At 34.9% G+C, this 25193-nt stretch overlaps 1 protein-coding gene and 1 pseudogene across 1 annotated transcript; both read right to left on the reverse strand.

The window, feature by feature from the left end:
- Positions 1-5093: 5093 nt before the first annotated feature.
- On the reverse strand, positions 5094-23893 carry LOC103519285 (CHRNA7-FAM7A fusion protein-like). The gene is made up of 4 exons (XM_026830840.1): positions 23859-23893; positions 23304-23326; positions 15889-16060; positions 5094-5466 (listed from the first exon to the last, which is right to left on the reverse strand). The coding sequence occupies exons 2-4, from the start codon at positions 23322-23324 to the stop codon at positions 5219-5221; spliced, it is 441 nt and encodes a 146-aa protein (XP_026686641.1). The 5' UTR covers positions 23325-23326; positions 23859-23893; the 3' UTR covers positions 5094-5218.
- LOC103519283 lies at positions 18375-24893 on the reverse strand (annotated as a pseudogene).
- Between the last annotated feature and the right edge of the window lie 300 nt (positions 24894-25193).

Here is a 25193-nt window from a genome sequence, read left to right on the forward strand (position 1 = left end):
AAATATTTTCTGATGGGGTTTTCCCTTGTCCTTTCTTCCATACTCTTTCTAAGAAAAACACAAGATTAGCTTTACTGGCATGAGTATTATCCTGGGGACTTCCTCCATTCTTTCCTTTGTATCCTATACGAATGTGTACTGTATGCTGTAAATAATGTCGTTTTCCTGTTTTACAAGCTTATCGAAGATATTCGACTTCATGGTATTGGTATTGATTCTGTGAAGCATTCCAAATAAAACACAAGATCAGCTTTACTGGCATGAGTATTATCCTGGGGACTTCCTCCATTCTTTTCTTTGTATCCTATACGAATGTGTACTGTATGCTGTAAATAATGTTGTTTTCCTGTTTTACAAGCTTATCGAAGATATTCGACTTCATGGTATTGGTATTGATTCTGTGAAGCATTCCAAATAATTTTTCACAAGGATTTTGAATTCTGTTTTAGGAACTTGGTGTTCTTCACAGTAAAAAATACTGACAACTTCTTGAGAAAGCTCAGTGTCTCAATTTGTGCTGCGTATTTAACATTCTATCTGTAAAGGTATGGGGGTGGATAGATCTGAAAAGCAAACAAAGTTCTGTTTTAGTAACTTGGCGTTCTTCACAGTAAAAAATACTGGCTCAGCTGACGACATAGATAGCCGTGCATTTTATTTCCCAACAAAAGCTTCTCGAGAAAGCTCAGTGTCTCAATTTGTGCTGCGTATTTAACATTCTATCTGTAAAGGTATGGGGGTGGATAGATCTGAAAAGCAAACAAATATACGAAGAATTCCATTTTTCTGCCTACGACATTTTTTTTTCCTTTTTCAAATATACGAGTAGGTATTTTTTACCTACTGTTGAGTGAGGGCTTTTTAGTTGTTCGCCAAAGTTGTTTGAGTTGGCATCGTTCCATTTTAATAATAAAATAATGACCTACTGTTGAGTGAGGGCTTTTTAGTTGTTCGCCAAAGTTGTTTGAGTTGGCATCGTTCCATTTTAATAATAAAATAATGCGGGAGCTACTAGTCTTCCTATTTGAATATATCAATGATACATACAAAAGTGAGCTTTATTTCCCCTTCTGCTTTGTTTACTCACTTTTTTATTGGAAAGCTGAAAAAAGTGGGGCAATAGGGTCTTATTCAAGGAGGCTCACAGGGGTGAGCTATTCATTTTTCCGTCCAGCAATTTGTCAGCGTTTATCTCTCAAATACATCTCCCTATTTTTCATTTAAATTTATGTCTTCCTCTATCCTCTGAGATTCTGACTCGTTCTATTTTTCGGAACAATACCCTTCAAATTCTCAATTCAATTTGGTATCCATTGATTTATCTTTTTTTTTTCTCGTCTGTATTTTATCGCCAGAGAACTTTATCTATTAATCTATCTCTTTCTCCTCTCTGCTGTTCTCTTGAGACCCAAGTACCTGCATATTCTATTTTTCGGAACAATATCCTTCAAATCCTCAATTCAATTTGGTATCCATTGATTTATCTTCTTTTTTTTTTTCGTCTGTATTTTATCGCCAGAGAACTTTATCTATTAATCTATCTCTTTCTCCTCTCTGCTGTTCTCTTGAGACCCAAGTACCTGCATATCTGAGATCTTTAAAATTAGGACATCTGAGAAGTATTTACCTTGTACAAAAAGAAACGTTGTTCAATATGCAATTTATTAGTGGATGCGTCAAATTTCCCAAAATGTTTTTTCAACATTTTACGTCGTCGGACTTGTGTTATGAGCATTTTAACATTTTTAACACAGCATTATAGGTGGGTGTATGACTGTATGTTGAATAGCTACAAACTCACTATCTAGTGTCTAGACGAGACTAGAATAACCCGAATGGGCCATTTTCCCAAAATCCCACAAGAAATGTCCCACAGTAAAAATCCTATAATATACGAGTAGCTATACTTAACATAAAGGCAAATATTACTCATTAATATCATTTATTTAGATAGTGAAAGCAGAATATTATAATTATTGTGCAATTTCCATTCAAGTGAAGTCAAAAGTCAAATCCTTTTTTTTTATACAGGGTGATCCAGAAACAATTGGTTCTTCCTCTTTAATTCTTTAATTTACTAAAGCAAACTAATTGGCTTGTTTTTTTTTTTTTTTTCCCCACAAGAAATGTCTCAGAGTAAAAATCCTATAATATACGAGTAACTATACTTAACATACATAAAGGCAAATATTACTAATTAATATCATTTATTTAGTTAGTGAAAGCAGAATATTATAATTATTGTGCAATTTCCATTCAAGTGAAGTCAAAAGTCAAATTCTTTTTTTTATATACAGGGTGATCCAGAAACAATTGGTTCTTCCTCTTTAATTTACTAAAGCAAACTAATTGGCTTGTTTTTTTTTTTTTTTTTTTTTTTTTTTTTTAAAAAAATTTTTTGGTAAAAAATGGTGTTTTTTTTTTTTTTTTTTTTTTTTTTTTTTTTTTTTTTAAATCAATATTTGTGGAAATAATGGCGTTTATTAATCATGGCTCAACCTTGAAACAAGCATTTACTCCAAGGAAAAACGAACAGGAGATACTACTGAACCCAAGCACCCCCGGGTATATGAACCAAAGTTTGCCATGGTCAGAAAGTTCGCCACTCGTTGATAGATAGTACCTATAACCTATGGTTTTAGATCACAAATAGAATGCTTCATGATGTGAATGGGGTGTGAACTTGGGGTTATGTACCTTAGTCTTTACTGAAATCTGGATAATCCTGTATGAAGGGTTGAGAGAAAAGCAGCAGGTGCTATTTGAATAATTGCTTAGCATTCCAATGAAATAAATTACCAATTAATTATTACCTACTGATGTAGACAAGGTTTTTGCAAAACATTTTTTATTATTATTATTTTAATCATTCATTTCATAAAATAACATCAGAGTTCTTGTTTAGAATTCATTTTATTTTGTTATTGTTTTTGAAAATTGATTATTTTATATATCATGGTTACAAGATTTTTAGAAAACTACTTTTGGGATACTGTTTGTAAACTTTCACGCACGAATTTGAGAGGATTGTACATTCAAAATAAAAGCTGATAATATTTTTACTGTTTTTATTTTAATCATTCATTTCATAAAATAACATCAGACTTCAGAGTTTTTGTTTAGAATTCATTTTATTTTGTTATTGTTTTTGAAAATTGATTATTTATGTATAAAATGGTTACATGATTTTTAGAAAACTACTTTTGGGATACTGTTTGTAAACTTTCACGCACGAATTTGAGAGGATTTTACATTCAAAATAAAGGCTGATAAAGACAAAAAATTACTATTAAAAAATACCCGATTCCTGAAGGAATTTAGCTAAAGCTGTACATACAGGATTAGGTTAGAGATAGCGTTTATGAGGAACTTGGAGTCTACAATATCATATAATATTCACATGTTGCACGTATTTTACAGTCACATGAGAATGCTAGGGTTGTTTGGGCATAGTCTCAGAGAATACTTAGGGACATGTGACTGCAGCATGAGATAGTAGACTACTATGAGATAGTAGACTAGCATGAGATAGTAGACCCCAACCAAAGTTTACATAAGATTCAAAATCGTGCTTGAAAAGTTTACAAAGAAATTTATTTATTTACATAGAATAAGTTTGGTATTGTACCAATTTACAAATTTTATTTTAATATACATGATTAGATTTTATAAGTCAGAACATTTTGAAAACTATCTAGGTGAGTCTCAATGAAAAACGAGCTGGTGGGAAGGAATGACATAGTGGAAAATAAAATAGAAACTGTCAGCAACAGATAGCTAGTAAAATGAAGACAGAGGAAGAGATGAAGTATACCGTATGATAGAGTATGTCAGGAAAGTGTGGCAGATAGTGCTATTAAAGAAAAAGTCACAAGGTATAGACAATTTTATTCCTATTTTAATGTGACAATTTTGCAATACAATTATTACAGGCGCGTTTGCCTTAAACTCTAAATAAGTGAAAGGTAAATATGTACTATGTACCTATGTATAATATGGAGCTAATTTTGAAAACTATCGTGTGTCTATGAACCAATCAAAAATGTGGCCATTTTGGGACCTCTTGTATCCGATTGCCAAATGAAAGTATCATAAAAAGAATAATCTTATTTCCGTCCTGGTATACCCACAATAAAATTTCGTTTCTCAAGACAGCTCAGCAAACGAAGGAGCAGGGTAGATTTCTCATCCACTTGGCATAAAATTAATAATATATAATTTATTTCGAAGGAGCTCCACACGTCTTTATGAAGACAAAATCTCATTTTCTAAGCTTGTGTCTACCCGAAGTCAAAATGATTATTATTAATCTTCTCTTTGGAAGAGTTTACAGGGGTGTCAACAGTGAGGGCAGGAATTTCCCAGGCAAGGAATAGACTTCACTCTTTCCCCTCAGTGAGATATTCGTCCCTGATTCATTTAACCAGTTTCTTAAACTTTTAAAATCCCAAGAAAGAAAATTCCCTTCGGTTGGTGCGGTTATCTTTAAGAAATAAAAACTTTCGTTACGAATAATTTTATTTATACCGAAAAAGAAGTGAAGGAAGAAGAAGAAATGGCTGATCATAGAAAGAAAGATGAAGAAGAGGCTGTTGCAGAAATAAAATTTTAAAAAATGAACAAAAAGAGTGTGAAGATATTTTACTTTTGGTATTACGAAGATTTTCATACAATATTTATAATATTCTAGCTTGATATATTATTTCATTAAGTTCCAAAAAGACCTGCCGAGCTTTACAGAAAAAAGGCTAAATCTGAGTTATACCAAAAGTAAATAATAAATGATCAGAAAGATCAAACGATGATGAGTACCTATAAAAAGATTAGAAAAGTGATAACTCATCAAGTTCATTTGATCAGAAGAAGAAGAAGTCGAAAACAAGATGGCAGTCAGAGGAGAGAAATGCAAATTGAGCGAGGCAAATAATTTGGGTGATGGAAAAAAAGAGAAAAATTTTTTTAAAAATGAACAAAAAGAGTGTGAAGATATTTTACTTTTGGTATTACGAAGATTTTCATACAATATCTATAATATTCTAGCTTCATATTATTTCGTTAAGTTCCAAAAAGACCTGCCGAGCTTTACAGAAAAAAAGGCTAAATCTGAGTTATACCAAAAGTAAATAATAAATGATCAGAAAGATCAAACGATGATGAGTACCTATAAAAAGATTAGAAAAGTGATAACTCATCAAGTTCATTTGATCAGAAGAAGAGGCTAAGAAGTCGAAAACAAGATGGCAGTCAGAGGAGAGAAATGCAAATTGAGCGAGGCAAATAATTTGGGTGATGGAAAAAAAAAGAGAAAAAAGTATACAATTTCTTTTAATAAAAGTTTAATCTTTGTCATGTTAAGATTTGGGATAAGCATATTCTGACCTAAAATAGGCACTGCCTCTGAGGATTGCGGTAATACTTGGGCGAGCCGTAACAGAAATACAGTGTGAGACAAAAGGATAGTAATACCTGGAATCACAAGAAATTACAACAAAGTTCCGAAGCTTATAGAAATACCGGGTGATTCAGGCGTGGAAATGAATCAGATACTGCACAAAGTTGATAACTTGATAAGAAAGAAATTGTTGTAACTCGTTCTACACTAACCTGTATGAGGAGATTAAAAGTTACGTGAGATGTGTAGTTAAAACGATAATTATCACATTGTTTTTTAATTGGTTTATATTTAATTTTTTAGTCGTGACAAAATTAGCAATTTCGATTGATTTAAATGACAGTATCGCAATCAGCGTATTATTATAACATGTTTTAGTTTTTATTTACATTCTTGTTGGCTTTCTTTAATAATTGCATATCAAGGTTTAAAGTACAAAACATTTTATTTAAATATTTTTGCATTTAAATATTGTTCAATATTGCGAACATATAAAAAGATACTGGTTTGACAAATTTATTGCTGTTCATCAGGTTTACCAGGATGTCCTGTTATGCTCTCATGTCTGTGATCTTCCACAATCTACGATGGGTGATGTACATTTTGAATAAGCTGTTTTCCTTGTTTGGTTCGTACTTTTAAATATTTCCAATACTCAATTGAATCAATATTTTGTTGCATATTATCAGCTTTCATTACCTGTTTATGTTGGCTTCAGTTACACGTTTTTTTCACCTGTGATTTTACTTTCTATTTTTTCAATGCGAACAAAATAATAACAGAACGTGAAAAAATCTAATAAAAGAATTTGTAGGACGTGTGAGAATTGTAACAACTTTTTTTTTAATGCTTGAAAAACTAATTTATTTTAATCCCAATATGCTGGCTGTTCCTAATATAGGACATCCTTCTAGTGTAGGGTTGCCCGTCATACAATTTGGTGGGTATTTTCATTATTGGTGTTGAGGTAGGTGGAATTCAAATGCGTCTTCCTTTCCGCAATGAACGCAGAAAATCCGAAAAGATGACCCTCTGCCCTCATACAAATGAAAATGGTAGATCCTTTAATAATAGTCTTCGTGTATTGGACAAACCATTCTCTGAGACCGTCATTCTTTGCTGTTGTCTTTTTCGGGCTTCGGTCCTACATTTCGGAGAGGGGTCATATCTCTGTTAGGTATAAGTTTTCATAAAACAATTTTTTTCCATGTAAAAAAAAAAAAAAAAAAAAAAAAAAAAAAAAAAAAAAAAAAAAAACGAAAAACATAAAGGGATTAGGCTGGGCGTAATGTATTGTCCCCAACGGGGTAGGGCTGTGTTTTGTTTAGCTCTGAGATACCTGAACCTCTGGGCTGTATGAGTATGAATCTATTTTGTTTTGTAAATCCACATAGAATGAAGGAACAAATAGTAGTTCAAACAGCAATAAAAACTTGAAATTATCAGAACATCAGAGTTTTTTTTTTATAGTAAATACTACGATATTGGGAAAAGGTTCAGGCAATTAAGATCAAAATCAGACGATCAAAAATGTAGTCGTTATTTTCATCAAAGAGCCAAATTCCTTATTTTCAAATTATTATGGCTGTTAAAGAGGGAAGGGGAAACAAAACAAAAACAATTCGAGAAACATTGCTAACGGGGAACTCTTTAAGAACAAATAAAACATACAAGACAATGTTGTCTTCCACAATGGAATATGTAACATACATGTTGACCAATAGAATGTATGCAACACACGTCAGAGGCACAAAGTTAAAACGATAACTTTACCGTTATTTACAAGCATAACTTCGTTATACTTACACCCGGGTCTTGTCAGACTATTAAATAAATTCTAATTTTAAGCAAACTGCATGATAAAATGAATGAACTTTCTTCCATTGTTTTTCCAAGTATCTCGGCTGGATCTTATTATATTGAACGGGAGCAAGCTGTGAGCTTCTGACATTGAAGGGAGGAAGTAACAAAGAGTATGTTGACTGTTTCAAGCATTAGGTAAATGTTTACTTTTTCGTGTACCAAAGTTTAAAGTCGTTGTTCTTTCCAGAGAATTTCAAATCAGTTTGGAAGAAAAACAAACTCGGAATACGTTTGATTTCATAAAAATTAACATTTAAAATAAAATTGAAAAAGTTTTTTCATCTTGCTCTTGTTACTTTTGGTATGATAGTCGAGTTTTCCAAAGTCATATTACATCTGTAGTACATACATAAGAAAAGTACCTGAAATATTATTTGTAATAATCATTATGCCACTAGTGCGAAAAGGGTGGCAATTGAAAAAAGTAGTTAAAACAGCAATAAAAACTTGAAATTATCAGAACATCAGAGTTTTTTTTTATAGTAAATACTACGATATTGGGAAAAGGTTCAGGCAATTAAGATCAAAATCAGACGATCAAAAAGGTAGTCGTTATTTTCATCAAAGGGCCAAATTCCTTATTTTCAAATTATTATGGCTGTTAAAGAGGGAAGGGGAAACAAAACAAAAACAATTCGAGAAACATCGCTAACGGGGAACTCTTTAAGAACAAATAAAACATACAAGACAATGTTGTCTTCCACAGTGGAATATGTAACATACATGTTGACCAATAGAACGTATGCAACACACGTCAGGGGCACAAAGTTAAAGCGATAACTTTACCGTTATTTACAAGCATAACTTCGTTATACTTACACCCGGGTCTTGTCGGACTATTAAATAAATTCTAATTTTAAGCAAACTGCATGATAAAATGAATGAACTTTCTTCCATTGTTTTTCCAAGTATCTCGGCTGGATCTTTGTATCTAAAATGTAAGAGAGCTTCCCATTTAAAGATAATTAAAAACAGTAACAACGTTGAGTAGGAGGACAGAATTCTTTGGTTCCGTTTAGAAGCAGTATAATTATTTAAGAGAAATAATGGCATTCGTTTCTCAAGGAAATGAGATTATTTTGTGATATATTATTCAAAGAGTAATCAACTTCTCTTTCGACTATGATATCTGAGCAAAGGTCCCGTTGCGTTGGTTTGTAATCTAATCAAGTTGGAAAAGATGAGACTCCTGCCGGTTATACAACCCTCACTAACTTCGACTTCAGTTAATGTGGAAAACTACGAGTACCTATTTGACTATCTGATACCTATGGCAGACAACAAGTCGAGTTCAATGTTGATTAACATTTCAACAAAAACAAAACATAGGAACGCTCTTCCGTTGCGTTGGTTTGTAATCTAATCAAGTTGGAAAAGATGAGACTCCTGCGGGTTATACAACCCTCACTAACTTCGACTTCAGTTAATGTGGAAAACTACGAGTATTTGACTATCTGATACCTATGGCAGACAACAAGTCGAGTTCAATGTTGATTAACATTTCAACAAAAACAAAACATAGGAACGCTCTTAAGATGATAGGTTGGTGTAGGGTGGAGAGGAAATGACATGAAAGTGACAGAAAAAACTTACAAGGAGAATCATTTCCTACTCTTTCTCCTTCAGGAGACTGACAGCATTCTAATGTGGTTTTTGTCACTTTTGTTGGGCTACTCATCATTATATCAAACATTACATCAAACAGTGACATTTTCAATGAGGTATACCTACCTAGAAAGGAACGCTCTTAAGATGATAGGTTGGTGTAGGGTGGAGAGGAAATGACATGAAAGTGACAGAAAAAACTTACAAGGAGGATCATTTCCTACTCTTTCTCCTTCAGGGGACTGACAGCTTTCTAATGTGATTTTTGTCACTTTTGTTGGGCTACTCATCATTATATCAAACATTACATCAAACAGTGACATTTTCAATGAGGTATACCTACCTAGAAACAAATGCCTAGGAGTATAATGTTATCATGTGTATGGCAAACGAAAACGCAAGTTGAAAGCAAAAGCTCCACACTGTTTTGTGAAAAAAGAAGGAGCGACACATTATTGTTCATAATTTCCAAAGGATGTGGAGAGAAAAAAAGAAAGCAGAACTTTCCCTCCACTTCATTTCAGCAGCACAAGGGTTCAACATAAAAGGAACAGCCCTCCTTGACATGTGAATAGCTTTAGCTATTTTATTAGCAAAATGACATTTTTCCTTTGCTTTATATTCTTTTAATGTGTTTGAAATAGACTAATATGAAAAGAAACCACTTTTGATGCTGGCGAGTTTTCCCTCGTAGAAGAAAATTGTACCGTGTCGTGATTAAAAAGATAGCTTATCCAACCATCTACCGTACATACTACGTGGCTACAAATGTGACCTTAATATTGAGAAAGATAGTAGCGCACGTATTATGTGTCCCTAGTACTGAAAAAGACAGTACAGAAGAAGTTAATAAATAACCAATTATCTGCATCGAGTTGCTTAATATTTCACAGTATTCACGATTCCACATGTGGTAAATAGGTTAAATCTTAGTCGAGGAAGGGAACACACATGAAGGAATAGTCAACTCCGAATTGAAAGAGAATGTTGAATATATCCGAACAACTAACAGCGACCCCAGTTTTCAAAGATTTACAAGGAACTAAAGGAACTTCTTTCAAGTTCTACTAAAGGCTAAAGTTAGAATATGACTGTGGCCTCTATAAGGCCTTCTTTTCATACGCGTGTGTGAGTCGTTATAAGCAGCATCTATTACACAATTCCCCGTGATGGTATAAAACAACATGGAATATTTTACATCGTTAATTAACGCAAACGACCCCAGTTTTCAAAGATTTACAAGGAACTAAAGGAACTTCTTTCAAGTTCTACTAAAGACTAAAGGCTAAAGTTAGAATATGACTGTGGCCTCTATAAGGCCCTCTTTTCATGAGCGTATGTGAGTCGTTATAAGCAGCATCTATTACACAATTCCCCGTGATGGTATAAAACAACATGGAATATTTTACATCGTTAATTAACGCAATCTGGAAAGAAAAAGCATACCCGGGGAAACGGTAATTCTCAAATCTCGAAGGACGCAGGATGAAATAAATTGATAATTATTTAACCCTCCGATCATAAATCGGGAAAAAAGGAGATAGGAAAAATGAAAGAGGTGAAGGAAAAGCACTTTTTTTTTACTTTTTTCAACACGAGATTCAGCTATTAGGTAGGTATAATATTATTACGTATAACGGAAAAGTTTGGCGTATCATAACGGAACTTTCAACAACACGAGATTCAGCTATTAGGTAGGTATAATATTATTACGTATAACGGAAAAGTTTGGCGTATCATAACGGAACTTTCAAACCCATAGAGGCGAAATTTATATTAATCCTTCGTAATGATCCAACGAAAAATACAATCTTCCTTTTTTTGTGATATATTATTCTGTTATTCAAGTCAAGCAGACACAAGTAGGAGTTTTTTTTTTTTGTATATTTGTTAGATTTTTTCTCTCGGTATTTCCGGGTACGCACGTTGTGGCTACGTAGTTATTGAGGGTTGAATTTTTGAAAGTTAGTGCAAAAAATTAAAGAATAAGAAAATCCCTTATTTTAATTTTATCCACTGGATCAGTGAGCTCGGTCTATTTGCAACAGTGGAGTGCTATTATCATTATTATTATTTTTTTTTACTTCGAATTTGAAATACGAGTAATTCTTTCGTCACAGAAACTTCCAATTTTAGTACAAATAAAGCTCGTTCTTCTTTCGTCACAGAAACTTCCCATTTTAGTACAAATAAAGCTCGTTCTTCTTTCGTCACAGAAACTTCCCATTTTAGTACAAATAAAGCTCGTTCTTCTTTCGTCACAGAAACTTCCCATTTTAGTACAAATAAAGCTCGTTCTTAGAGCGCCTGTCCCGACTTCCGAATGCTTTACTTACAGACGTAAGTTTTCATTAAATTTTAACTTCCTTTTAATATCTTATTAAGACTTTTCAAATAATTCTAGTACAAATAAAGCTCGTTCTTCTTTCGTCACAGAAACTTCCCATTTTAGTACAAATAAAGCTCGTTCTTAGAGCGCTTGTCCCGACTTCCGAATGCTTTACTTACAGACGTAAGTTTTCATTAAATTTTAACTTCCTTTTAATATCTTATTAAGACTTTTCAAATAACTTTTAATACATTTTCTTCGAATGGAATGGAGAGATTTTTATCTCTTTTATTTTCTAGGTCAACTAGAATATCAACTTTCCTTTCTCATCTACCTACTCTTCAGTTTCATTAATGACGCACTGTTTACATTTTGTATCAAAGTGAAAAGGAATGGGAGGAAATTCTAAATAGGAAAATATTTGTAAAATTAAAAGGCCGGAAAATACTCTGGGCAAATAATAAACTTGACAGAAAGATTGTCAAACAATAGAGATTGCTTCTAAACGGACATCCAAAGACAAACATACTCGTAGAATGTCTAATAGTTTCATAAGAACGTCTTTAGATGGAAAACTCTACTTGTTTTACTAATACGTGTCCTACCTATAAGAGGCACGGCATCAGATGTGGTGGGCATAGAATCTTATATTATAAGAACGTCTTTAGATGGAAAACTCTACTTGTTTTACTAATACGTGTCCTACCTATAAGAGGCACGGCATCAGATGTGGTGGGCATAGACTCTGCCACGAGATTCAAGAACACAGTCAATGAAAGGAGTATTGTGACTCCTGAAAAATTAAACACCTCGAAAAAATAAAGATAAAGTTGTTTTGAAAATGTTTCGAAAAGGTATCAATAATTCAACAAACACAGGGAAGCTGGAAGCATCTTTTGTATTCTCTCAAAGGTGAAACAATCTCTTCCACACTTCCCAGACGTTAAAAACATAAACCTTGAAAGGGAAACACAGATTAAAGGGAAATAGGTATGAAACAATTGTTAGTTCTGTACTTGAAATGAAAGCTAGAGGAATAGAACAATGAATACTCCCAGAGCGCTACTCATCTCACTTGTTGAAACAATTGTTAGTTCTGTACTTGAAATGAAAGCTAGAGGAATAGAACAATGAATACTCCCAGAGCGCTACTCATCTCACTTGTGAGCAGCGAAGAGCTACTTCAAATATGCAGGGAATAAGGGAATATTTTCCTCCTGTAATGAAATAATCGTCCAATCATTATTATTTTCCTCCTACTTTGCGGGACCAATATGATTTTATTTCCCCCATTCTCACAAGCTTTTTCCACTTTAAACTCTTTCAAACTTGAAAATAAAGATTACCTCTTTGCGGCACAGAAATATTTTTATTCCTCCGTGACTTTTCATTAGTCAGCATAATATCTAAAGGTAGGTACGTCTACACTACAGTCGACCGATATATGAAGAAGTCAATCAACTATGTACAAATGTACACGCATCTTCAGAATAATAATGAGACAAAATCTGTCTTGTGGTAGAAGGTAGACACTGAATAGAACACTATAAAGTCTTGTGAGACTGTAAGTAGAAGTATTATTATTATTATGATTGAAGGAAATATCTCTATTTTATTTGTTGGACTTCGTAATGTCATACTTAACAGCGAAGGCAATTAGTTTGAATTGATTTTTAGTCCGTCCTTCCTTTATTATTACTAATAATAAAAGGTATAGTGGACGGACTATTGTATTCGCTTCGGTGTCGTCACTCTGTCGGTCGGTCGGTCGGTCGGTCTGTCCCCATAGAAGGACTTATCCAAACCTAGTCGACCTATATATCAAATTAAAGGTTTTTTTACCAGGAACACGAAAATGATGGTGCAAATTTTGTCCAGAAAACCATAAAGCCAAAAAACCAAAAAAACTGTTTTTTGGGGGATGAGAAAAAAGTATACAATTTCTTTTAATAAAAGTTTAATCTTTGTCATGTTAAGATTTGGGATAAGCATATTCTGACCTAATATACGTGCTTCTATAAAAAGTATGGTTAGTTATTCTTTCTTATAGTTACGCCTATAGTAATGGTACTTTTACTGTATAACTCCTGCGGATTAATAAATATTGTGTGAATTTTATCAGCACATGTTTCTATACACGTATTTATTTTACCATAGGCAGGGTAAACAGGTCTAACCTTCACCCAGTAAACAAAGGGCTTAGCAAAAGCATTGTCATGGTAATGCAATCCTCCCCATTATGCAACACTAACAGGTCCTCGCTTAATCCTTTACAATACTACTCTTGTTGAGCTTACCGTATTAGGTATTATGTGTCCCTAGTACTGAAAAAGACAGTGCAGAAGAAGGTAATAAATAACCAATTATCTGCATCGAGTTGCTTAATATTTCACAGTATTCACGATTCCACATGTGGTAAATAGGTTAAATCTTAGTCGATCATTTACCATTGGTAGTCTTCAACTTGAAGCATCGTGGAGGATGCGTTAACGGTAGATTTAAAGAGAGTTGAGAGCTCGTTTTGTGCAGCCCTTGAGGGAATATTGTGGGACATTCGAGGGAGTTGAAAAATATTAATAATACTAATAACAATAGGAGAGATTTTTTTAGACCAAACTTCAATTACAGTTTTCATGCCGGCCACAAGCGCACGTTCCAAAGACAGAAAAGATTTCGCCCATTTTCCAGAGGGATTTTGGAGAACGGGCTCTAGTCTTGATTTTAAATCATTACATGAAAGTAAAATCAAAAAATCAAATCAAGAATGATAATAAACTGGATATTAAACAAATTAGGTAGGTACAAAGGTATTCTTTAACCATGATCGAATAAACTACGGGCTAAAAAATTCCCGGAGGGACGGGCCCAGCTTGTTTTTCTGTGTTCTCATATTGTTTTATGTTAAGCACATTGCATACACATGTATAAATACTAGGCGTTCATACAAATTTGTATCCTGTAATTACATGAGAGCCAAAATTTAATACAATAGTGAAATTTTCCATTATTGTTCCGCAGGGAAATTGATCAAGTTGATAAAGACATTACCCCCGAGAAAAAAACACTGATAAAAGGAGAATGTACATTTCCTTACGACGAAAACCAGAGTAGGTATTTTTTCCCTTTGACAAATTAGTTTCTAATCTAATACAAAACCTGGTTATTGGTAGAAGGAGAGTAAATTTCCCCATAGGTTTGTGTAGTTTAGCGGGGGGTTAGAAGGGCGTGCGATACATTTCTACAAACGTTTGTCACCTATTTCATCCGTTGATACATTATTTCCACTCTAAGGAATTTTCTTAGAACTTGTCACAAGAAATTGAGATACCTTTACGAAAGATGTAATTTAGAAATGTATTACGTTGAATAAATAAATAAGTAGATTGCTAGTTAGTAATTTACTTCCTGTCTCCTACGAATGTATATCTTCGTGATAATAGAGTTGAAATTTTCGTGAATATTGAAATAAGCAGTGTATATTATTTATTGATCATGAAGCGAAAAATCCCAAATAAGTAGGTATTATTTGCATTTGCAAAAAATCCAGGATATCCCTGTTTTAAAGAAACAGCGGACAGGAGGGGCTCAATCAAACAAGCATACCTATTTTCCATTTGGAAAAGCAGTAAAAGAGTATCCCCAATACTTTTTGTTCGACAAAAAAAAAAAAAAAAAAAAAAACATACCTGATAAAATGAGCGGAAGTCCTGAGAAATCCCTTGTACACTTTAATAGAAAGAAGAGCCATGCTTTTAACTACGTCTGTTTTATCTACGAGTGTATTCCTCGAGTAATTCTATGTCTGTATCATGTAGCTCGATAAAAGTTTCAAAACTTTGTTCTTTCAACTTCTCACTTGGACCGAGTTGTTGAAAAAAGCGGAAGTCCTGAGAAATCCCTTGTACACTTTAATAGAAAGAAGAGCCATGTTTTTAACTACGTCTGTTTTATCTACGAGTGTATTCCTCGGGTAATTCTATGTCTGTATCATGTAGCTCGATAAAAGTTTCAAAACTTTGTTCTTTCAACTTCTCACTTGGACCGAGTTGTTGAAAAAAAAACTATTAAAAATTTGTCAGCACGGTTCTCAAACACTTGCAGATACTTCATAGTTTTTCCCTCCCCGCTGTGCGTCTACGAGATGTTGAAAAGAACGTTTTCAGCTTTTCAAAAACAAACTATTAAAAATTTGTCAGCACGGTTTTCAAACACTTGCAGATACTTCATAGTTTTTCCCTCCCCGCTGTGCGTCTACGAGATGTTGAAAAGAACGTTTTCAGCTTTTCAAAAACTCGCATGAAATTCGAAATTAAATTCCTACTTTCAAAATACGCTTTGAAAATACCAGTGCCTGATTTTACATTGCAATATTGTATGTTTATACTTCTCACATTATTTATTGAACATGAAGCAAAAACCCAAATGAGTATTATTTGCATTTGCAAAAAAATTAGGGATATCCCTGATTTAGAGAAACAGCAGACAGGAGGGGCTCAATCAAACAAGCATACCTATTTTTCATTTGGAAAAGCAGTAAAAGAGTATCCCCAATACTTTTTGTTCGAACAAGAAAACAAATTGAAAATAACAAAAATTGAAATGTATTCGGGAGAGAGAAAGAGAGGGAAAAAGTACAGAATCAAAAGCATTGTTAAAATCAAAAATATTTGCAAAAAATAGATATGAAAGTTTGCCTTACCGAGCGTGAGCTTCTCCCCCGAGTCAGGAGGGAGGGTAAAGCCCAGGAGAGCCATGGAAGAAATAAGAACACATGGGACGATCAGGTTGAAGAAATAGTAAAGCGTTCTCCTCCTGATCTGAATGGTGAACGTGATATCTACGTAGGTTTCCGGACAACACTCGTATTGCACCTCGTTCTTCTTGGATGAAATTTGTTTACACACTAAAAATAACCTTGGAGCTTTTCGCGTGCTGCTAACAAAATGGCAAACCAGAGGTTAAAAAGGAAAATTCGGTTGGGTATGAGCCGTATGAGAATAGTATGGCGCTTAATAAAACATCTGCACTAGCTTTGTTTTCGGTTCAGGTCAGACGGTGATCTCTTGACGTTCGCGCGCGCCTCGCCGATTCCGGAAGGCATTCTTCTCTCCCAAAACAAAAATCAAACTTTATTGGGCGTGTTTTTATTCCGGGGCCTCCCTCCTTTTTCTTTGTTGTAAAATGATCGTTTTTTTATGACATCTATTTCCTTGTTTTCGTGTACGTTTACGCTTCATTAAGTTTTATCGTTTTCTTTGCCATGTTTTACATAAACTGACATGAAATTTGTTTACACACTAAAAATAACCTTGGAGCTTTTCGCGTGCTGCTTACAAAATGGCAAACCAGAGGTTAAAAAGGAAAATTCGGTTGGGTATGAGAATAGTATGGCGCTTAGTAAAACATCTGCACTAGCTTTGTTTTCGGTTCAGGTCAGACGATGATCTCTTGACGTTCGCGCGCGCCTCGCCGAAATGAATCTGAAGAATAAATAATAATAAGCGACATTTACGACCGAAAAGGTGAAAAACATAAATGTTAACACTCAGGAGGAGGAGGAAGGAAGACGACGAAGAAGAAGAAGAAGAAGAAGAAGAAGAAGAAGAAGAAGAAGAAGAAGAAGAGAGAATATAAAAGAGTATGACTGAATTTTATTTAGAGGAGAGTGTGAGTGAGAGAGAACAGTGTCTGAGAGAAAGGTAGAGGGATCAGGACAGGAAGAAAATGGAATAAAAGAGAGAAGTAGAATAGGAAAGAGATGATGGTATGAGATGAAGATGTACAGAGAGAAGGAAACGCTGTAGGATAGATAGAATAGGATGGTTAGGAGGAAGTAAGAAAAGAGGAAGGAGGAAGAGATAGATAGAAGATTGAGTAATGAGAACAGCAGAGAAAGTCATGCTTTATTTTCAACAATGTTATCGATATTTACTTACAAATATTGTAATCTTCTAAGCACAATATTTATAAAGTAGTACGTGCATTTATAAACGAGATGGTGAAAGTAATAATAACAACGACAATAAAATAGAGATATTTAATCCAGCCGAATGACTTTTGATTTTAGAGTTTTGGAGTATGTAAGACTTTTGGAGTAGGTATAGGTACCTTCAATCACATTTCGAAAGAATCAAAAAATGAAAAAAGCTTAGGTACCAAGATTTACTTAAAACTGAGATTCTAGGGCTCTAGGCTATTTAACTGCATATTGGGTTTGCATTGTAGACACCCAATAAGTACATCTAGTACCCTGTCAACAAATTTCCCTTTTATTCGTGAACCGTTACAAAATAAGCAAGTGAATAGTTGATCCCATGTAATTTTTCACGCGGAATCGAACTATACTTCTGCTTTTTCAACGAAAAGGATCACACTCGACTTTAAGTGCAAAGTCCCCCTTTGCCAAAATCTGCATTCTCCTTTCGCTGGAGATAAGGGAAACTTTGAAATTGCTCGTTGGAAAGTAAACGACACCGGTAAACTGAGCGAGGAGGAGTAGGGGAGGAAGGAGGCATGAGATTTAAACAAAAGATAATCCAAGGTTTAAAACTTTTACCCTCCCCCCACACATATTTCATATTTTGACCCCCTCCACTTTTTCTCTCCTTGTTCCTATTTTTTGCTGCCATACTAATATCTCGACAGGATAAAAGTTTTCCAAAGTTCCAAGTTACTTACCCAGTAGATACCACTCGCCGTTCGTAATGAAAGTGGTCAGGTCCCCGCCCGCCTCATCTTTCAAAATTAAATCGAGCTGAAACAGAACAATAACACAAAAGATGGTGAGTCTAAATTTGACTTTGTGTGCAATGTTTTGTTTTAGGCGGCTGTTAAGATAAAACACAGGAAATGAAACATCGGAAACGTGTGCTTTTATTTCCAGAAAAACAAGTTTACTTTGAAAACCTATTTAGAAAGTTGCTTCGTGGTTAAAGAAGTGTTGCACTTCTTCTTGCGTGAAAACGAGTGGGCGGCTGTGGAGAGAGAACAGAGGAAATGAAACATCGGAAACGTGTGCTTTTATTTACAGAAAAACAAGTTTACTTTGAAAACCTATTTAGAAAGTTGCTTCGTGGTTAAAGAAGTGTTGCACTTCTTCTTGCGTGAAAACGAGTAAGGCGGCTGTTAAGATAAAACACAGGAAATGAAACATCGGAAACGTGTGCTTTTATTTCCAGAAAAACAAGTTTACTTTGAAAACCTATACTTTTACTGTATAACTCCTGCGGATTAATAAATATTGTGTGAATTTTATCAGCACATGTTTCTATACACGTACCTATTTATTGTAAACTGAGAGTATGTCAAACTTGCAGGTACTAATAGTGTGCCAGTAAAGATAACGGGGAATTAGCGCAAGCATCTTTTAAGTTTTTGAAGAACTTCAAGTCCATTCATTAAACTTATACGTGCTTCTATAAAAAGTATGGTTAGTTATTCTTTCTTATAGTTACGCCTATAGTTATGGGGTATGGTACTTTTGCTGTATAACTCCTGCGGATTAATAAATATTGTGTGAATTTTATCAGCACATGTTTCTATACACGTACCTATTTATTTTACCATAGGCAGGGTAAACAGGTCTAACCTTCACCCAGTAAACAAAGGGCTTAGCAAAAGCATTGTCATGGTAATGCAAACATAGGCAGGGTAAACAGGTCTAACCTTCACCCAGTAAACAAAGGGCTTAGCAAAAGCATTGTCGTGGTAATGCAATGCTCCCCATTATGCAACACTAACAGGTCCTCGCTTAATCCTTTACAATACTACTCTTGTTGAGCTTACCGTATTAGATAGCGAGAGCATTAATCTCATCATTTACCATTGGTAGTCTTCAACTTGAAGCATCGCGGATCGTGGAGGATGCGTTAACGGTAGATTTAAAGATAGTTGAGAGCTCGTTTTGTGTAGCCCTTGAGGGAATATTGTGGGACATTCGAGGGAGTTGAAAAAATATTAATACTAATAACAATAAGAGAGATTTTCTTAGACCAAACTTCAATTACAGTTTTCATGCCGGCCACAAGCGCACGTCCCAAAGACAGAAAAGATTTCGCCCATTTTCCAGAGGGATTTTGACGTCCGATTTAAATGTGTTGCATTTTTATTCAAAACTTCAAATCACATGTATTTCATCAGCAATGCGATGGAGCTTTGTGTCACAATTGCGGATTTTTTTTTAATCCGTTGGTGATAAAACTGAAATCAAATCAAGAATGATAATAAACTGGATATTAAACAAATTAGGTAGGTACAAAGGTATTCTTTAACCATGATCGAATAAACTACGGGCTAAAAAATTCCCGGAGGGACGGGCCCAGCTTGTTTTTCTGTGTTCTCATATTGTTTTATGTTAAGCACATTGCATACACATGTATAAATACTAGGCGTTCATACAAATTTGTATCCTGTAATTACATGAGAGCCAAAATTTAATACAATAGTGAAATTTTCCATTATTGTTCCGCAGGGAAATTGATCAAGTTGATAAAGACATTACCCCCGAGAAAAAACACTGATAAAAGGAGAATGTACATTTCCTTACGACGAAAACCAGAGTAGGTATGTTTTCCCTTTGACAAATTAGTTTCTAATCTAATACAAAACCTGGTTATTGGTAGAAGGAGAGTAAATTTCCCCATAGGTTTGTGTAGTTTAGCGGGGGGTTAGAAGGGCGTGCGATACATTCCTACAAACGTTTGTCACCTATTTCATCCGTTGATACATTATTTACACTCTAAGGAATTTTCTTAGAACTTGTCACAAGAAATTGAGATACCTTTACGAAAGATGTAATTTAGAAATGTAGGTATTACGTTGAATTAATAAATAAGTAGATTGCTAGGTAGTTAGTAATTTACTTCCTGTCTCCTACGAATGTATATCTTCGTGATAATAGAGTTGAAATTTTCGTGAATATTGAAATAAACAGTGCGTCCTGAAATGGTTTGGGAAGTTCGGTTTACCACGTTATGTAATGTCACAGACATGGATGACCACGTTTTTTTTTTTTTATCAATTTTGAAGAATATATTGACCTGATGACACAATGACTTCCTTTTATTCTTGAGTCTATTACCTGTAATCAACTGTGGATATCCTGCATACCTGATAAAATGAGCGGAAGTCCTGAGAAATCCCTTGTACACTTTAATAGAAAGAAGAGCCATGCTTTTAACTACGTCTGTTTTATCTACGAGTGTATTCCTCGAGTAATTCTATGTCTGTATCATGTAGCTCGATAAAAGTTTCAAAACTTTGTTCTTTCAACTTCTCACTTGGACCGAGTTGTTGAAAAAAAAAAAAAAAACTATTAAAAATTTGTCAGCACGGTTTTCAAACACTTGCAGATACTTCATAGTTTTTCCCTCCCCGCTGTGCGTCTACGAGATGTTGAAAAGAACGTTTTCAGCTTTTCAAAAACTCGCATGAAATTCGAAATTAAATTCCTACTTTCAAAATACGCTTTGAAAATACCAGTGCCTGATTTTACATTGCAATATTGTATGTTTATACTTCTGCTTTTGCAACGAAAAGGATCACACTCGACTTTAAGTGCAAAGTCCCCTTTTGCCAAAATCTGCATTCTCCTTTCGCTGGAGATAAGGGAAACTTTGAAGTTGCTCGTTGGAAAGTAAACGACACCGGTAAACTGAGGAGGAAAAGGGAAGAAAAGATAGAAGATTGAGTAATGAGAACAGCAGAGAAAGTCATGGTTTATTTTCAACAATGATATCGATATTTACTTACAAATATTGTAATCTTCCAAGCACAATATTTATAAAGTAGTACGTGCATTTATAAACGAGATGGTGAAAGTAATAATAATAACGACAATAAAATAGAGATATTTAATCCAGCCGAATGACTTTTGATTTTAGAGTTTTGGAGTATGTAAGACTTTTGGAGTAGGTATAGGTACCTTCAATCACATTTCGAAAGAGTCAAAAGATGAAAAAAGCTTAGGTACCAAGATTTACTTAAATCTGAGATTCTAGGGCTCTAGGCTATTAACTGCATATTGGGTTTGCATTGTAGACACCCAATAAGTACATCTAGTACCAGGGAGGTGTGTTAGAGGAGAACGTTGATTAGTACATTACAACGTACATTAGTTGAGAGAATGGATTGGAACAAGGATATAATAGATGATAGGAAAGGGAAAAAAGAAATGAAGGTATGATCGTACATCAGGAAATGAGATGTCAAATACGAGATGGGTTTGTGTTGCTCAGAGCTAAACAGTCTAAAACTAAACGCCGCGTTCCAACGTTCAATTCAATATGGCTGAAAGACATGAGAGAGGAAGTATTAGTAGACAGTTCGATGACAATGAATTCAGGAACGATTTTGAATTTCCTTATTTCCAATAAATAATTCGGGAAGGCATTCTTCTCTCCCAAAACAAAAATCAAACTTTATTAGGCGTGTTTTTATTCCGGGGCCTCCCTCCTTTTTCTTTGTTGTAAAATGATCGTTTTTTTATGACATCTATTTCCTTGTTTTCGTGTATGACAATAAAATAGAGATATTTAATCCAGCCGAATGACTTTTGATTTTAGAGTTTTGGAGTGTGTAAGACTTTTGGAGTAGGTATAGGTACTCTCGTAGGTATAGGTAGGTATAGGTATTCAATCAAATTTCGAAAGAGTCAAAAGATGAAAAAAGCTTAGGTACCAAGATTTACTTAAAACTGAGATTCTAGGGCTCTAGGCTATTTAACTGCATATTGGGTTTGCATTGTAGACACCCAATAAGTACTTCTAGTACCAAGGAGGTGTGTTAGAGGAGAACGTTGATTACTACATTACAACGTACATTAGTTGAGAGAATGGATTGGAACAAGGATATAATAGATGATAGGAAAGGGAAAAAATAAATGAAGGTCAAGGGAAGTCCTTATGGATGATATGATCGTACATCAGGAAATGAGATGTCGAACACGAGATGGGTTTGTGTTGCTCAGAGCTAAACAGTCTAAAACTAAACACCGGTTTCCAACGTTCAATTCAATATGGCTGAAAGACATGAGAGAGGAAGTATTAGTAGACAGTTCGATGACAATGGCAGTGTTGAGTATTGCACAAGGATATAATAGATAATATAATAGGAAAGGGAAAAAAGAAATGAAGGTCAAGGGAAGTCCCTATGGATATGATCGTACATCAGGAAATGAGATGTCAAATACGAGATGGGTTTGTGTTGCTCAGAGCTAAACAGTATAAAACTAAACGCCGCGTTCCAACGTTCAATTCAATATGGCTGAAAGACATGAGAGAGGAAGTATTAGTAGACAGTTCGATGACAATGGCAGTGTTGAGTATTGCTTTTCCAAATGAAAATGACTTTCACGGGGAATATCTACAAACAGCATCATATAAAAGTCACAGAATTCAATGAGTATTTGTTCGAACTGAAAATTCCATTTCCTAATGAAATTTCGCGATATTGGAAAGTCTTCTGCAAATGACTTCTGCTTTTGTGGTAGTGATGATTGTGCGAGCTCCGTGTAGAAATATTATTACATGTGTAGATTATGCTCCCTGTGAAATTGACTTTGAAATCATCCAGAGTTGGGGAGGTTTAAAACTGACTGGTGCCATCTGGGAGTATTGAGGTCACTCATTCTAGCACATTATTTATTGAACATGAAGCAAAAACCCAAATGAGTATTATTTGCATTTGCAAAAAAATTAGGGATATCCCTGATTTAGAGAAACAGCAGACAGGAGGGGCTCAATCAAACAAGCATACCTATTTTTCATTTGGAAAAGCAGTAAAAGAGTATCCCCAATACTTTTTGTTCGAACAAGAAAACAAATTGAAAATAACAAAAATTGAAATGTATTCGGGAGAGAGAAAGAGAGGGAAAAAGTACAGAATCAAAAGCATTGTTAAAATCAAAAATATTTGCAAAAAATAGATATGAAAGTTTGCCTTACCGAGCGTGAGCTTCTCCCCCGAGTCAGGAGGGAGGGTAAAGCCCAGGAGAGCCATGGAAGAAATAAGAACACATGGGACGATCAGGTTGAAGAAATAGTAAAGCGTTCTCCTCCTGATCTGAATGGTGAACGTGATATCTACGTAGGTTTCCGGACAACACTCGTATTGCACCTCGTTCTTCTTGCCCGGCATGCCTGTAATTCAAGATCAGTTCAACAATATCAATCGCAGCTATAGAAACATGTCAACTAGGTAAGTAAATCATTCAATGATTTATCATTACAGCACAAATAAGAAACTAGTGACGTGTTAATTATTGGAAAATATGAGGAGTCGCCCATTAGGACATTTCCTAACAGGTCGGTATATAGAAAGATAAAATTTAAAATAATTTTTGCCTAATTCACAAAGTATCGTTTCAATGGGTTTCGTCTAAAAGTTGCTTTAAAATGAACATAGGCAAACAGTAGGTATGCACGTATTAATAAATAATGTAGGTATGTATTGTATAAGAACTTAATCTGAAGTGAAAAGACGAGGAGGAGTGGGGGAGGAAGGAGGCATGAGATTTAAACAAAAGATAATCCAAGGTTTAAAACTTTTACCCTCCCCCACACATATTTCATATTTTGACCCCCTCCACTTTTTCTCTCCTTGTTCCTATTTTTTGCTGCCATCCTAATATCTCGACAGGATAAAAGTTTTCCAAAGTTCCAAGTTACTTACCCAGTAGATACCACTCGCCGTTCGTAATGAAAGTGGTCAGGTCCCCGCCCGCCTCATCTTTCAAAATTAAATCGAGCTGAAACAGAACAATAACACAACATGGTGAGTCTAAATTTGACTTTGTGTGCAATGTTTTGTTTTGGGCGGCTGTGGAGAGAGAACAGAGGAAATGAAACATCGGAAACGTGTGCTTTTATTTACAGAAAAACAAGTTTACTTTGAAAACCTATTTAGAAAGTTGCTTCGTGGTTAAAGAAGTGTTGCACTTCTTCTTGCGTGAAAACGAGTTTCTCCATGGGTTTGCCGTTCTCCAGAACACCAATGTTAATGAGACCACCACTGGCATAATCTCGTGCCATTGCTAGTGACAGTCCCATCTTTATGAAATCTATACATTCTTGCTTCTTCATGTTGGCTCGCCATTCCTTGTCGACATATCCCAAGATATAGGAGCTCCCTGAACCACCAACTGCACAGTTCTGTCGTGTTAACACACCACTAGCGGGTAAGGCATATACCTGGCCGCCCTTCACTGTGTCCCAACCAGCAATGATGATGGCGGCCTTAAAACTTCCCTCGTTGGAACGGAATATCTTCTGGAACAAGTTAGCAGCACGGTACACAAGGGGAGGCTCATTCATCTCTCGGTATCCATATGCTACGTCCAAGTCTATATGATAAGATACCAGATCAGAGATAGCCTGTGTGTCAGCCGCAGTACCACTACGACAACAATAGATATTGTCAGAAATCTTGGTGAGCTTCTCGGCTTCTCTGTTACACACATAGGTGCCCAGGGTAGTTCTAGTGTCTGCTCCCATCATAACACCATTCTCATATTCACAAGCTATAGTAGTGGTACCACAGGTTACTTCTGTACCAGCCGAGATATCGGGAAGGTTAGGTTCCATGTTTTGTCGAAGAAAGTCGTTTGAAATGCGTGAGAAATAAGATACAGTTTAAATCAGTCAAATACACTGCCAAACACTACTTCCTCAAAAGTTAAAATTCCCTTGAAATTTTATAAAACTGATCAATAACCATCAGTTTAAATCAGTCAAATACACTGCCAAACACTACTTCCTCAAAAGTTAAAATTCCCTTGAAATTTTATAAAACTGATCAATAACCAGACATTCGAGGGAGTTGAAAAAATATTAATACTAATAACAATAAGAGAGATTTTTTTAAACCAAACTTCAATTACAGTTTTCATGCCGGCCACAAGCGCACGTTCCAAAGACAGAAAAGATTTCGCCCATTTTCCAGAGGGATTTTGTCAATAACCATTAGAGCCAGATTTATGACCGTATCATGGTAGTATTCTGTGAGCTC

This window comes from Diaphorina citri, unplaced genomic scaffold (assembly GCF_000475195.1).
Source record: "Diaphorina citri unplaced genomic scaffold, Diaci psyllid genome assembly version 1.1 scaffold2645, whole genome shotgun sequence".
NCBI lineage: Eukaryota > Metazoa > Arthropoda > Insecta > Hemiptera > Psyllidae > Diaphorina > Diaphorina citri.

Excerpts from the sequence above, each read along its gene's own strand:
- LOC103519285 (XM_026830840.1), bottom strand. The coding sequence starts at position 23,324 with ATGCCGGGCAAGAAGAACGAG. Across the intron at positions 16,061-23,303 it reads TGCCGGGCAAGAAGAACGAG|GTGCAATACGAGTGTTGTCC; the intron begins GTGCAATACGAG and ends AAGAAGAACGAG. Across the intron at positions 5,467-15,888 it reads GGGGGAGAAGCTCACGCTCG|GTATTACTATCCTTTTGTCT; the intron begins GTAAGGCAAACT and ends TTGTGATTCCAG.